The 15,973-nt window shown below is 41.9% G+C and overlaps 1 protein-coding gene across 3 annotated transcripts in view; it reads left to right on the forward strand.

Annotated features, from left to right (window-relative positions):
• PRDM6 (PR/SET domain 6) overlaps positions 1–14,290 on the forward strand; it is a 98,964-nt gene extending 84,674 nt beyond the window's left edge. For 2 of the 3 annotated variants that reach the window (XM_057538765.1, XM_007188578.3), the window contains 2 exons: positions 6,075–6,251; positions 12,953–14,290. In XM_057538765.1, coding sequence (XP_057394748.1) covers positions 6,075–6,251; positions 12,953–13,067 — 292 coding nt within the window. In that variant the 3' untranslated portion in view covers positions 13,068–14,290. The remainder of the gene's footprint in view (positions 1–6,074; positions 6,252–12,952) is intronic. The other variant, XM_057538777.1, reaches the window with a different exon arrangement.
• The last annotated feature ends 1,683 nt before the right edge of the window (positions 14,291–15,973 follow it).

Genomic DNA, 15,973 nt, shown 5'->3' on the forward strand with positions numbered 1-15,973 from the left:
ATGGTGTTCTAGAACCTAGCATGCTCTCCTGGTACCGGCAAGTTTTGAAGTAGAAGATACTCTCCCTAATTCTTAACCACACAGGTGAATTGCTAAAGAGGAGAAATATGCAGAACTAAAATGGAACATCAATTTGTGCACGGTTGTGAAATTTGGAGTCTTTCCTCTTATTTTCCATGTGGAGACTTACAACTGCTGAATATACATATTTTCTTTAGTGATTGACTCCGTAAATTAGGTGGCTTTTAGTCTTTGGCAGTTTGTGCCCGTTCAGCCATATACAGTGAAAAAGCTTAGAATGTGCCAGTGAGAAACCATTTCCCTTCTATTTGAAAAACTCAAACGTTTTATTTTGATAGGAAAATCTTGCTAGAACTAGAGGCAAGAAAGGGAGACACAGAAGACAAAGTCAGAAAGTAAACAGGTTAGAGTTTCAAACACGTCCAAATTTGAAACAGGCCCCCAAATCTTAGGTCCAAAAGATTTTTCACTCAACACACTGAATATTTGGCCATGAAACCCAAGACATTTGAACCTTCATGAAAGAGACTGTGTGTGTCTTTATTTGTGAGCTTTTTCATGTGAGGGACCATCAGTAAGTCTATGCCTTGATATAAAGGAAGGAGATCCGAGGATACCCGGGGCTGTCAGCATTACCATTTTTCACTACCGTGTTATTTACATTGAACGCAGAAAAAAATTCCGTTTGACCTTTCATAGTAGGAATTAGCATTCAAGATAAAAATACACCCGTATGAGGGCCCAGGAGCCACAGAATTGTTATTTCTTTATTTTATTCTGTTAATATTAAACATACAAAACCAAAAGTCTCTTCTTCTTTTTTCTCAAGCTACTGACTTTTTCTTTCCTGAGTGAATTCAAAGGGAAGAAGCTGTGGGAATCTAGATCTAGACTAAGGACTAGGGACTTAGGGACCTCATAAACATTTGAGGTTTGGCATAAGCTTATTACCTGGGCCAGGGCAGCTTGACTGACTTGTGCCTGAAACAGGAATTAGAAATCCGTTTTCTCTTCTGTTTTTCCACTACAGAAAGTTTCAACAGTCCCATTTGGGGGCAGGGGGAGTCCAGAAAGGGGTAAGCAATGCCTTCAATCATAGTGGATTATTTTCTGATTAATATGTTCTCTTTTATTTTCTGCAGAATGTCTTTTTAGTGCTTATCTTTATTTTGCATCCTTTTCCTTACTTTCTGATTGTGCTACCTGGGGAAAGTTTGCCTTTAGCCTCCTGGGCATACCGTCAGCCGTTCACATTTATGTTTTGAGTATCCTTGTTTATAATTGGGTGTGGTGGTACCAGAGGGGAAGATAACTCTAGGAGGAGCTGTTTGGTGGGAGGAGCCTGGAGATAATCCATCACCATAATAGTTTCTTTGGAATGTGTCAGTGTTCTCGTGTTCCATTGTTTCCCCCTCCCCCAAGTGTGAAGGTTACCTTCTTTCCATGTTCTCCCAGGGTTTCGGCTCCATACTTAAGCCACTTTCCTGAAATCTTTTTCTCCTTACATAGAGCTTAGTTCTTTTCTCACTCCACACAGCTAGCAGTGACCTAAGTAGCGCCCCGTATGAAGTCTTGGGCGATGTGCACTTGGGCTTGACTGACGGGGAGCAAGGAGACATTCCTTGCTTGTTGTTCAGTTGTGGGCCCAACTGAACAACTTTTGTCCTGGAGGCTTTCATGCCATGAAAGAAAAATCAAAGAAGGATTAATAATATTCTAAACCAAACCACACTTAATTTTGTTAAATGTTTCATCCTTTTCCTATGTGTGCAACAAACCAATTACAGACTCAAAGTAAATGAATTGCACATTTTACTGGAGTCATCTTTAGCAGAGGAGCCGCCAGTTGCAGAGAATGCCAGGGGACATACAAAATTGTCTTGCTGCTTTCTTTTTGCTTAAAAATCTACCGGCATTGATATACGCTAACTAAATCGACCCAGGCTTTGTCTGTCTTTTAAATATTTCATTGTTGAGGACAGAGCACATTCTAGTTTTTCATGAAGCTTGATATTTCTGTGTTGGAACAAGCCACACAAGGCTATTTAAATTTAAATTAATCAAAGTTAAGTAAAATAATACTTCAGTTTCTCAGTCACCCTAGCCGCATTTCCAGTGCTCAGTAGCTGCTTGTGGCTAGTGGTTCCCGTATTGGATAGCGTAGATATAGAACACTTCCGTCATTGACAGCACTGCTGGATGTCTCAAGTAGTGTTAAAAAAAAAAAAAAAAAAAAAAAAAAAAAAAAAAAAAACCGCCAACAGCTTTTACTGGTTACGAAATGTTATCTCTTTGTGAAGAATGCTCATTGCATTTGTTTTGAGAATAATAAAATGCTGTGTGTGTATGATGACTTGGAAAGAATCAAAGTGCCTTAGAAAGGAGAGTCCCATTTAGCTGCTGAATGACAGGAGATCCTACGAAGAGTGAAGCTGAACACAGCACTTGACTATGCCAGTCCTCCTGGGCCGCTTCTGGTATGACACATCAAAGGGAGCAGAACTTGGGATTCGAAACTGATTGTATCCAAAAGTTTAATAAGTTAAGGCTTACCTTTTAATTATTTTTGGTCGATGATGATATTTTCTTTTCTTTTCTTTTTTTCACTTTTTTATCCCTTTAGTATTTGTAGAACTTTTCAAACCCCACCCTTTATTCTATGAGTCTTTTTTTTAATATCCAATTTTTAAAGGTTACACTCCGTTTACAGTTATTACAAAATATTGGCTCTGTTCCCCGTGTTGTACAGTGCATCCTGGAGCCTATCTCACACCCAGTAGTTTGTACCTGCCACTCCCCCACCACGGTATTGCCCCTTTGACCAGACCTTGAAAAGTTAATGGGAATGTTAGTCATCACAATAAAAAGCTGAGTAATGGCAACTGATTCTGTGCCCCCAAAACCCTTTAGCTGTAATCTGAGAGGTGAGGAGTCAGGGTGTGCTACTAAAAGCATCCATACAGAGTCTTAAATCCTGTGGTCAGTTGTCCCAAAAGAAGGTGTGATGTCTGAGATTCTGTGGTGATGATGATGATTTCTAAGTAAGCCCTGCTCTTGGGCTTGAAGATTTCATTCTGTCTTGAATGTATTCCTATGCCCTTAGATGAACTCTAGGATACAATTAATGTTAAAATTACTTTTTGATCATTTCCTTTTATTCATTTTTAGGAAATATTGAAAATCTAGGGAAAGCAGTATCTTGTCTGTATTTTCTGACGGCTAACTTTCCATATATTTCTAGGCTGAGAGAGAGAATCTGTTAACACAGTGGCAAATAGAGTACACATTTTAGTTCTAAATTCTACATGAAATCAGTTTCTGCAATGGTGAATATGACCATATGCTCTAAAATCTTACTCTTTAAGGTACCAGACTTAAAGGGATATCACTTTGTTTTTTGAGATCAACTAAAGTTGGGTCCTATATTTTGGTACTAGATTTTCTTCTTGCTCTGAATTCTCAACTGTTTACCAAGTAAGTTTAAATGGTCTATATTCTAGTTAGCATGACTAGACACACAAAACCGTGGAAAGCTCTCCCTGCAGGGCACTGGCTGGTACACACGATGGAGGAGGGAGGTCGCATCGTCAATGCTGTCTACTGTGAGGCCGTGCCTTGGACAGATCCTTAGGTGGCATGTGCTTGTTGATTATCTGAAAGCAGGAGCAGAACATGATGGGATGCGAGAGGGCATCTAGTTCAGTCCATCCTGCTTACCAGAGAGATGAGGAGATGGAGAGTCAGGGACGTTGGGCGACTTGTCAAGTCCCACAGCTGATTGGGGTCAGAGGCTGAAGCAGAACTCACCTCTCCCATCTTGCCCATTCGAGGCTGTTCCATTCAGTCAGCTGAATTCTGCAAAGTTTTAAAAGCTGTGCCGTAGGTCACGGGATACCTAGCAAATACCGCTCAGACTGGTACTGGCCAAGGTGATTTTTTATAATCTGATTTGCCTTTCATTGGTGTTACCTTGATATAAGAATTCAGCATAAGCCTCTTTGTGGTCATCTCTTTTGTGTGTAAATCTTTGCCACCTTGACTATTAGCATAAAAAGGATGGAATGACTTCTGACTATAGGAAATAAATCACCCCAACTTTTGACAGCAGAGTTAGGAAAAAAAAAAGATTAATTGGTTTTATTTAGTGGCTTATTGTTTATTGTGATAGCTATTAAAAATAGATAACCAGAGGCTAATAAATGTTAATGGTCCTTCACTATTAGAAAAATCAATTGTCAGTGGATATAGCATATATTAATATATTATTTTGTTTATAATCTTCAATACATTTAAAAAATTCACCCCTGAGAGAATGATTTCTTGAGGACCCCTTTAAGGTTAATGGTTACTACAAAGAATAAATTTGGCAAAAGGATATTTTCATCTACATATGATTTTAATGGCTTCAAAGCTTTATTTCATGATTGTAATAGAATGCATGTGCAATTTGTCAAGTTTGATAAAGTCCTTACCAAGGACTCTTATATATTTCTTTGAAACTTGTTTGAGAGCAGTTAGATAGATTTCTAAATGTAAGTAATTAAAATTGTATAGTATTGAGTTATTGACCAATCCCAGACTATTAATCAAGCTAAAAAATTCTACAATCAGTGCTCAGTGCGCTGAAGCCTGGTAAAATAATCGTATTTGTGTTCAGTGAGGCAAGTAGCCACAATTAAGCACTTCACTTGACAAATGAGAGGGTACACTTTATTTTGCACGTAATTGAATTGTTGTACATGCTCGGTCACCATTGTTTCCTAGCCCTTCATTTTGGTTTCTGGTCATTGGAGCTTATGCATTTGCTAAAGGTAGAGCAATTAAGTCTGCTTTTGTCATTGGCTTTCTAAACGCAGCCAGAAATGTCTGAGCCACAAACCAAGGCTTCCTGAGCTCTGTTGATATCGCTCATGACAGATTATTAATTTTCTCAAGAAAAATTTTGATAAACAAATTAGAGCCCTGTCAAGGAATGATATGAAATAGCCTCGAATAGGGAAAACTCCCCAGGTTTTATATCACTCACCAGATTCTGCTTAAGTAAGCAGAAGAACTTCTGTAGAGAGGACAGAATTTTAATTTATTTTATGAAAACCAAAAATTGATTTCCTTCTCATGAGCTGAAAAGAATGCTCTCTGATAATCTTGCTAATTATCAGGTATTTGTCACAACTTCCTTCCATTTGCTTTTGCATCCCAGTACTCCTCCTGCAAACATAGTGACATCCTGTCATTTCTGTGCTGCTATAAATCATTGCTTGCTACCAGATTAAACTGGGGAGCCGAAGTTCACGAAAAAAGACCCAGTGGATAGGTTGGGGCGGGGAGAGAGTAAGTAGAAGTCAGGATTTCTTTTACAAAGAAACAAACCTGGGTGCATGCCTGTGTTGGTCTGTGCACTATCAGACAACCCCAAGTTGGGGATGTGCTATAGACAGACCCCAGGACAGTCTAGTATCTATTAAAACACACATGCAGCTTGCTGGCTTGCCTGCATCTTTACCTGGGACTTAGAATAAGGTCCAGTCACCCTAGAGTGATCTTGGCATCAAGAGCTTATTTCCTTGGAGGACAGTTTATCCTCACTTTTCTGAACTGACAGAGATCATAACATCTGCTTTCCCTGAGAGGATTATTGTAAAGATTAAACTAGATAATTGATGTTAAAGCCCTTTGAAAAGTTAAAGGGCCACAGAATTACGAGAGACAATTACATATCTTCTCTTGTACTATTCTGCTTCATCAAGTCTGTACTCTCAACGCTCCAGTATTTGCCCGGGGGTGGCTCAAAACAAGAAATAGGAGTTCTTGAAATGGTATGGCTGATACCGGAAAGGAATATTCTTTGGGGAATATGAACGGGTCTCATCAGCTCTGTAAGTTTGTTCGTGTGGCAACACGTATAGTAATGAGAACCTAGCAGCCCCAGCGCTATGCTTTGTTCCAGAAACTGAGAGAACGTCACCAAAACGTTTTGGCCCTTGCCTCATGATGCTGACGTCTACTGACTGACATGGAACGTAATGACCAGGCAGTGTCTTCGTTTGTTTCAGACCATACCAATGCGGCCACTGCTCCCAGTCCTTTTCCCAGCCTTCAGAACTGAGGAACCACGTGGTCACTCACTCCAGTGACCGGCCTTTCAAATGTGGCTACTGTGGTCGTGCCTTTGCCGGGGCCACCACACTCAACAACCACATCCGAACCCACACTGGAGAAAAGCCCTTCAAGTAAGTAGCGGCTCGCACTGTACCCCTTCTCTCTCTGAGCCTTTCCCGAGAGCCGGCAGACAAGGTGGCCCCAGCACTGCCTGGCTCAGCCCGCTGGTGGAGAAAGCTGTTTAGAAAGTCAGCGTCCAGGCTGCAGAAGGGCCCCGCTTGTTTAGTGGTCGATGCTGGGAAAATGAAGTCAGGAAATGTACACACTGATCCTGTGTTGAGCTGTGCAACCTTGGACGTGAGACGTTCTTCGTGGTCTGTTTTCTCACCAGTAAAATCAGGAAGTAGGAGTAAGTAATTTTAAGATTCTTTCTGGTTTCTGAGGGTCTGTGCTTCTAGAATTTGAGCTAGGAGGCATGCAGAATGCCATCTCTGGCCATCAGCAAGCAAGTCCCCTGACCATCAGCAAGGTGGCCACAATCGAGGACAGCTGAGTGAATCGTCTCTTGGGAAATGTGAACCCTTTAGGATTCTGATGAACGATTTCCTCCACTTTTATATTTGTTAAGGGGGGGTTGAATCTATTATAGCAGCCAATTGGTAGCTTTTCAGCATGCCCTTTGGATCTCAGACTTATCATGTTAATGAAAAAAAGAAAAACCAAACCAAACATAGGGCATGTCTGAGTCCTTGAGGATTCAGGGAATGTGGAAAGAGAACGGAATTCCAAGGGCTTTGGCAAGGTAAGGGCACCTGAGCGAGAGACTATGTTTTCTAGATATAGCACAGTCATGAAAACGGTGGACATCTGAATCCTGCAAGATGGGCTATTCATTCACTCGCTCACTCATTCATTCATTCATGTATATATGTGTTCATTCATTCAGCAAATATTTATTGAACACCTTCTTTTGTACTAGGCACCCTGCTAGGCACAAGAGATATAAAGGTGAATGAAACTCAGCCCCCTAGTCTTTGAAGACCTCATAGTTTATGGGGAAGCCCAATTAATAAGCAAGTATTACCACATAGGGTGAAGGGTGCAAAAGTGAAAAACAATAAGGCATGTATGTACAGTGTTTCGGGGTAGCACGAAAGTGGAGTAATCAATGCTATCTGGAGAAGATGATGTTTAAGATGTGTTTTGAATGATGAGTAGGAGTTTTCCAGACATACAAAGGAAAGGAGGCTTTCTGGTAGCCCATGTGGGACATGGAAAGGCTTGGGAGGGTGAGCCAGCTTGTGTGAGTGGTTGGTCATCTCAGAGCAGATTTTACTGTCTGTGTGATAGACTCTTTTTGGTTCAACCCTCTTATATCTCTCTTTCCTCATTTGCCATAATGACTTTCCTTGATTAAGGAGGAACATGAAAAGGGCATGGATGAATGGCCTATTTACCTTCTGTAGGACAAGATCAAGCAAGAAAGGAAATGATTCAGGCAGTAGGAGATGAATCCCCTTTCTTGGTCTCAGCCAAGGAGTCTTCCCAGAGTCTCATTACCCATGCTTTTCCCTCTGGACCTGCCGGCGTAGCATGCAGTTGCCATGGTGCTCGGCCTGAGGCTGGGCTCAGCTTGGGGTGGCAGAGTCCTGCTGGTCTGGGCCCTGCCTGCCTCGGTGTCTGCCAGGCGAGGGAGAGGCTCACAAAAGGCTGTCATCTTTACCCACCTCCCCATGAATTAGTTACCTTTATTCATTATTCTTAACTGTTTTCCATTGTGGTTTAATTTATGATATTAACTAATAATGAAAAGTTTTAATTTTTGTCTGTGTACACAGGTGGGGCTTATTTACTGCATAAAGGCATCTGGCTGAGGGCACTGGATGGGGTCTAAAAATCCAGCCTGCACTACGCCAGCCAAGCTGTGCCCTCTGGGGCTGCCATAGCCCCAAGGGGCCCTTTTTCTAAATCCACCCTTAAGGGCCGGGTAGGTTAGCACAGTCCTCGAGTTCCCTATGGCAGGTGTCTGTGTCTGCACAGTGGGCTCTGTCATTTCCCCCAGGCCCTCGGGGGGTCACAGATTCTGGCTTCACCACTGTTCTAGATGTAGAAGATGGCAGTGGCACATTCCCTGTGCCTTTGAGCAAGAGAGCTCTTCAAAATCAGAGATGCAGGAGGACTGACAATCCTCCTGGCCCCTTATATGAGAGAGGGTAGCCAGATGGATACAGTGCCAGGAATCAGATTGATTTTTATCTTGTTGCTGTGTGAATAGATTTTAGTAATTAATTGAAGAGGTTTCAGGGTCAGAATGGGAAATAGATTTCTATTAATGTTAAGGTGTTACTTAAGTATAACCTCGTTGACCCCAGTCATTTTTTTTTTCTTTAACATCCTGTTTTTGTCCTGTTTCCAATAGAGGTGCCATTTTAACTTAATTTTAATTCATCAGATTAATATTTGAAGGGCTTTGGTACTTGCATGTTTTTCCTTTCTCAAAGTATTTTTGGGGACCATAACCTAATTTCATCTGGAAAAACAAAAAAGGAAACACCAGAGTTGGTTGGATTAGATTCACTGCGCCTGTTTTAGTTCCTCCTGCTTCTTCTCATATTAAGATAGCCATATGCTGTAGGGTTTGTTTTTTTAATTTATCAAATGTTAAACATATTGCCAGGGGAGAACTGAGTGTACGCTTATTTTATAAGTGCAAGATTTAAACGTCTTCTAGGAAATGGAAAGCTAAATCCTTCAGTGTATACAAGCAGATCATTCAGGATTGAACTACCCCAGGGGAATTTTGGGAATCTTCCAACCATAGCTCATGGATATCCATCCCATGGACGTTTGTAAATATTATGAGGATATCCTTTTACAAGCCTATAAAACAAACATTCAAAAAAAGTTTGTTGCAGATTAGTCAATAAAATGGATTTTGCCACAATGGTTAATTTTACTACTTCAACTAATGGGTATTGGCTGAAACAATGTTGCAAAGAAAGAAAAGAATCTTGTAAAGATACACAACCCATGCCCCAAATGGCTCAGTCCCCACATTGTCCTACCCACCCAGGGCCTGGGATGCCTTCGCAAGATTCTTAGGGCCCAGGCCACAACAGGGGAAAGCCTTTTCTAGCTTCTAAAATCTTCTGCTGAAAAGTGATTTTTCAAGACAGATCAAGATTATTGCCATACAAGAAGCCTGGAGAAGATTTGGCAGTAAGAGATGAGAGTTTCACTCCAGGCTTTGTCTCACAATCTGATTGGCTGAAATGCCACTGAAAGACTCCATCCCCCATGCTCTAGGTAGATCATGGGTTTGTCAGCAGCTAACCTAGGCTGTGGATGCAGAATTTATAAGGTGAAGGAGATCATAGGAAAAGCACATATGAAAGGATCATATTGAAGTTTGTACTTTCCGTTTGTACTGTGAGACTGGAAGTTGTGGAGAACAAGGAACAAAATCAAGACATCATTTCATCTTACAGCAATTGCCAAGCACTTTATCGAAAAGAGGAAAGAAGGAAGGAGGGAAGGAAGGAAGTTGTCAGTCTCAAACTTACTCTTTACAGTGAGAACCCCTCCTCCTTCTCTGTTACTAAACATAATCTCTCAAGATCTCAGAGAGGCCACTCTGCCCGGGGTCCATGTGAGCTGCTTGATGCCTGGGCCCTGCGCCTGGGAAGACCAGGACTTTCCATAGGAGAGTTTCTTTTCTTCCTCTTCATTAGAAGCAGGGGAAAATACCACTAAGTTTTTGCCTTAAGTGAAGACAGTTTGGCTTAGTATAAAATATAATCAAAGGATATTCCAAAGAGCATCTGATATTTTAACAAGATCTAGGCAAAATCAAAGCAAACCAAAAAAAAACACATCAGTAAAATGCATTAAGCACATCATACGTACGAAGCAATTTGGTTTAATTCAGGAAATATTTGGTGACAGGCTATAGAGGACCAGAAAGAAAGCTTCCTGTAGGTTTTCTGTGAACAGAACTTGACATCGTTTTGCACATCTGTCAGTTTCAGATGACAATTGTTAAGCTCCCTCTGTACCTATAAGCCAGTCAACTATCACATTAAGTAAAGAATGATCTCAAATCTAAAAGGAACTCAAGTCTAATTAAGGTGCCCACACTGGCAGAAAGTTGGGGAATTTCTCTTTGCTGAGATATTTGGATGGCTTTCCACTTCACTGTTCCTGCAATGTTTCCTTAAAGGCTGTGACGTCAGCACTGAGAGGAAGACCCTGGGTGCCAGAGCAGTTTTAGTCTCCTGGATCATTACCCGCATCTTTCTTTCTTTCTTATTCTGCTAAACCACATGAAATCCAGGCTTGGAGGTGCCCATGGCCAGTCACTTGGCTGGGATTGTAGTTCAGGGTTAATTCAGTGCCAACACAGCTGAAGTCCAACTCTGACCTGCCAGAACCTAAGTATTTGCATTGAGTCTGTCCTTCTGATGTGTTCCATTAAGCCATGTAAATGATTTGTGAAGGGATTTTTGTTCTAAAATTAAAGATGATGAACATAAAACTGAGGCTCTCCCCTTATTTAAAAATATTTTTATGTCATGTTCTCTTTACATCCTTAATTATACAAATTACATTCTTATAATTACTAACACACGTAGGTATTATTTCTAGTAGCCCACTTTCCTCAAGAAGGGGAGATTCCTAGGAAAACGATCCAAGTTAAGGTAATTTTCTACACATCTGCATGTGTTTTTACTCACACTTGGTGAGCAGATGGCCCTAGAGATGATTTTTCAGTGATGATCTCAGGAGAGCCCTATAGACTTAGTACATTTCCTGACTATGACAGCACATGGTTCCACGAGTGTAAATATCTGTGAGGCAGTTAGGCAAACACAGGAGAAAAATGTTAACTTCCCTCTTACTGTCTCTGCCCAATCTGGGTGTTTAATATTACATGTAGACATACACATTTGCCTTATACGAAGCACTACACTTCCCACTTCTGAATTCTTTATATTCTGATACACAAGATCAAAGGTGCAAAAACATGACCTAGGTAACTAGTCTTAACTTACAATTTTTGGAACTATTCTGCTGTCGTTGAAATTGATACTAGAGCTTCAAAATTTTAAAAAAGGAATATAATAATTTGAAAGTTTGTCAAGCAGTGAAAGGTAGTATATTTTGACACACTAATCTAGGAACTAATCAGTTTCTAATAAACAATCAGCAATTCACTAGCATGTCATCAGCACTTCAGGAGCTCTGGAGAGGGGATGAGCTGCCCATGGATGTTAATGAATACACCAAAAATCATTAGCTGATCAATACTTCTGAGTTATTTTCATTGAGCTGATAGGTCTGATACATTAAAGCTGACATTATACATTTGTCAAGATCACAGTGCAGTTTTTAACAGTGGAACAGGCTGCTAAAAATATCCCCCGAAAGACAGTGAGAGAAACACAACTGCCTCATGCTGACACATTCAGCTGGTGCAGGAGCCCTGAAAAGTCCAAGCGTGATAGTCAAGCTCCAGCCTCCCAACGATAAAACATACGCAAGACTCCCTAGTTGGGATAGATGTGTTTTATTTTTATAGGTAATTATTTCCCTGGTGAGGCACTTTGTATAATTTACTCAAAAGGAAAAAGACAAGGCTGCCTACCGGGTAGTGGGGCACGTGGCATCGGATTGGGCGTGTGCGGATTTTCTTCAGATGGCTTTACCACAGCCCTACTAGTGCAGGGACCTGAGACCGAAGGTTGCACTATTTAAAAGAAGAACAACTGTCTGCAGCTCTCCTGAATATCTTTTCCTTTTAAGGTTTCAGGAGAGGACATTAGGGGGAGCGCTGAGGTGACTGCCGTGCCCTGATGGGTGTTTGGCCAGTGCTCCAGGCGGCCCAGACAAGTGGCATAGTGACAGGGAAGCCACTGTCCATGCCCAGCCTGCTGCAGCAATGTGCGTGTGCGTGTGTGCGTGTGTGTGTGTGTGTGTGTGTGTGTGTTTTGAAGGTTGTGTAGCCATCAAGCTAGTCGGTGTGTGTTACAGGGAAGATGGCTTAGGCCCAGGGTCTCTAGGTTAGCATTTTTTTTTAAGTTAAGGAGAGGAGGAGATATTCCTGAAGTGCGATGCCAGTTTTCTCCTTATCAGACACACCAACCCTTAATTACGGCCCACGGGTACATTCTTCCTGCTGTACCTTGTAGAGGTGAATTTGAAGCACACAAAACATTGGTTGATTTCAGGTTTTTCCGAGTCCCCTATCCCAATGCAAACGTTTTTTAACCCTAACTTTGGTGGAGCTGTGATACTCTAGCTTTTGCCCCAAAGCGGTCACCCACACCCACCCGCCACAGTCACTGAAAACGAATGCACTGCTTCTTCCAGTTTCCAAATTCAAAGACGATGGCTCTCTGGCTGCTGTGCTGAGGGGAGTAGAATTCCCGATCTTAAATTAGCAGCAGGTGAAATTCTATTTGTCATCAATTTCTCTTTGGGGTTACGGAGCAGAAAACTGCAGACAAGCTGCTGCTTTGATGGCTCACTCCTAAAAATCTCTTTTTGTTCTTCATCTATTTGAACTGACAGTGATCAGAGCTGCAGCAGGACAGGGCTCTCTGGAGAAATCACCTTCCCTCTGCCTATTGACAGATCCCTCTGTTCTGCGTCAGCCGGGCTTTGTCCCATCGCAGGCATCCAGGCCTTGGAAGGAGCCACCAATTAAACCTCTTGAGCCGGTAAAATCTGAAGCCACTTTGGAGTGTCTGTTCTGATTAGGCAGGATGAGAGGAAGTCCATCAACCTGCAGGCCCCGCTCCCTGGTCTCAATTTTCTCTCTTGCCTCCACCAGGTGCGAGAGGTGTGAGAGGAGCTTCACGCAGGCCACCCAGCTGAGCCGACACCAGCGGATGCCCAATGAGTGCAAGCCAATAACCGAGAGCCCAGAATCAATCGAAGTGGATTAACTGATTGACTGGTTGGAATTAAACTTCAAGGAAAGTCATGATTAAATGTCACGGACACTTAAGCAAAACCAAAGATTTCCTCTGAGCAACTTTCAATCAGTCCCGGAAAACCAAAAGCAGTAATAAAATAAGTAAGATGTTAAGAGCTATTGATCCTGGCATGGAAGTCAGACCAGGAGAGAGATTATTTATTTATGACTAGGGATGAGACTCATTTCAGTGGACAACTCACCTGGGATGGCTCACATTTCCAGTCCCACCGTGTATTTGCTTTGTTTCTAAAAAGCTTTTTTAAACTGTTATTTAATACCAAAGGGAGGAATCAGATGAGTTCTTCTACCCACAGTTGTGACTAAGAATGCACAGGGACTTGTTTCTCGTTGCACCTTTTTTAGTAGCATGATTCAAGGGGACCCATTGTACAGCCCTCTTCCTGCTGTTTCAGTTTGGCCTGGCCTGCCTCAGGCTGCCCAGCAGGGACCACAGATTCGGGAGCCAGAGCCTTCGCTGAGTCCAGGACATCTTCAGCCCCACGGGTGCTCCATTTCTGTGTTTTCCACACTTACTATTTCTCATGCACTTTTCTCACGGCTCCTTCCGTCCAGCAGCCTGGTCTTGATGCAGAAGAGCCTGGAAGTGGAAGAAGATGGTTTAAAATTCAAAATTCAAGGGGGAAAAAAAAAATGGGGACTTACTGTGTCCTGTCAAGATTTCAAAAACATTTAAAATGTGCGGAGCTTCATAATACAGTATATTGTTCTGAAGCAGCTAGTGAGAAAGTTTTGTTTTCAATAACATTTTAGCTTAAAAAAAAAAACAAACACGAAAATAAAGTTCTTCAGTATGAGGCTGAATATAAGGTATTAGGCTTCCAGTAATTTTTTGTTGTGTCTATGAAAGTGTTGAATATGTGAGCAAAAACAGTGCCAAGCCCCACTGTCAAGACCATTCTAGGCACTTTCATCTTCCTTCCTCGTACCTCCAGGGGAAGCCTGGGAGGCCCTCCTGAGTGTGGGGCATTTCTGCAAAAATAGGTGAAAATAGCCCAGACAAGGAAACCTTGAGAGGAGGGGCCACGGAGAGGTTGTGGTTAGAAAAGACCGCCCTGAACAGCTAATTTTATCAAGAGGAGTTACCTTCTCATCCCCTCTGGCCCTTGATAATATTCTTCTTTCAACACTGATCCACTGAAAGAGAAAGGAGTATGTACACAGTTTCACTGATCTTTGATTGAGTGCCAGGAAAATGGGTGTCACTTCAGCTACCCTTTGGGCAATTCAGCAATGGTGCTCAATCAAATTGTGTCGCATTCCACACAATAATCCCACATCAGGAAGAACTGACGGCTCTTGCATATTAGCCGGTAACTCCCAGCAGCATCACGAAGACCGAGTCTACCTTGATGGCCGGTGTAAATCTGAACAGTTTAGAGCACTTACCAGCAGCCATCTCTTGTTTGTAGATTTCTTGGTCACCTGATAGCAGGACACAGCCCTTTAAGGAACTCCTTGTCTTTTTAGCCTTGCCATTGTCTTCTCTTAGCAAAAATGTGAGACACGTAACTGAACTGGCCGCTGAAAGGCAAGGATAGCCATGGTTTGGTTTAATCTACCATCATGTATTTTGTTCTCAGAAATCTTCCTCTTCTTTTCATTTCACTTCCTCATCCCTTAGCACCCATCTGCCACATTTAAAATGGAGTGAAACGGGGCCTCACTAACTGTGTTTGTAACTTATTTATATATGTCTCAAAATAATGTCTCACAGAGGAATCTGGCTAATTCTGACCTCCGTTGCCCAATCTGAAGTCGTTCGGATTTTCCCCCATTTCTTGCTGTCTCCTTGTCATGGAAGTAGTAAGCAATCTGTGCTGCTGTGTAACTGTTTCTGATGGAAAATATTTTCTTTGGTAGACTGGAATGTGTTGTGCTTTTATAGTTTCTTGCCCTAAGTGATAGAGACGTTTGACAAAAGTGTGAGCCATTGGGAAGGGTGGAAAGAATATGTAGCTGCAAAAATCTGCCCAAGAAGGGTGGAAAGAATATGTAGCTGCCCAAATCTGCACGAAAGTGACAGACTGGCTATACAGATGAGCAAGCTGCTGCATTTATTCAAGTTGAAACATTTGGTTGTACTTTTTCAAAATGATAAGGGACTCATCTGTATGTTTCTAATACTGTTTTCAGTGAGAAAAACCAGTTCTGCCTTTTGCCTCATTTCACAGTTTTACACAGCACATCCCACCCTGTGCTCATGAGCTCCCACACGAGTATGAGAAGCCTTCACTCCTCCCTTGATACCCCGCGTGGGCAGAGTCTCCGTAACAATGGTCTCTACCACTCTAGTGGCTTTGCCAGCTGATCACAAAGTCCCACTTAATATGGCGGTAACCTCTATACTGAAAGATTCTTCTAGTCTTCTGCTCATTTAAGTCCCTTTTTCTCCTTTATTTGTAAGGGAAACTTTTAGCATGTCTTTTCTACCAAATTTGGTCTGAAAATATTTGCTACTGAACAAATAGAAAATTGGGGACATTCAAAATTTTCACATTGCTGAGCCATTGCTGACTTACAGCAGACCGGCCTTGGCCATCAGTCTACTGGTAAGATAGGCCTATACCTGCCAATTGACTTGGAGCCCTGAAGCGGGTACCGCCATCGCTTGGGTCCCAAATGCTCTTAACTGAAGCTGGAGGTGGGGGGGGGGGGGCGGTTCTCCTTAAAACCTCCCAACAATTGCTTTAGCCTTTTCTATTTAAAATTGACAGATATTTCCTAGGGACACTGCAAATGGGTGGTAAACACTGCAGTCATCAAGATCTGTCAGTTAAAAAAAAAAAAAATGATCTGTCAGTTTTCTTTATTAGCAACTTCCTAATTAATCATGGTATAAAAAGAAAAAAAGAA

Source organism: Balaenoptera acutorostrata, chromosome 2 (assembly GCF_949987535.1).
Source record: "Balaenoptera acutorostrata chromosome 2, mBalAcu1.1, whole genome shotgun sequence".
Taxonomy (NCBI): domain Eukaryota; kingdom Metazoa; phylum Chordata; class Mammalia; order Artiodactyla; family Balaenopteridae; genus Balaenoptera; species Balaenoptera acutorostrata.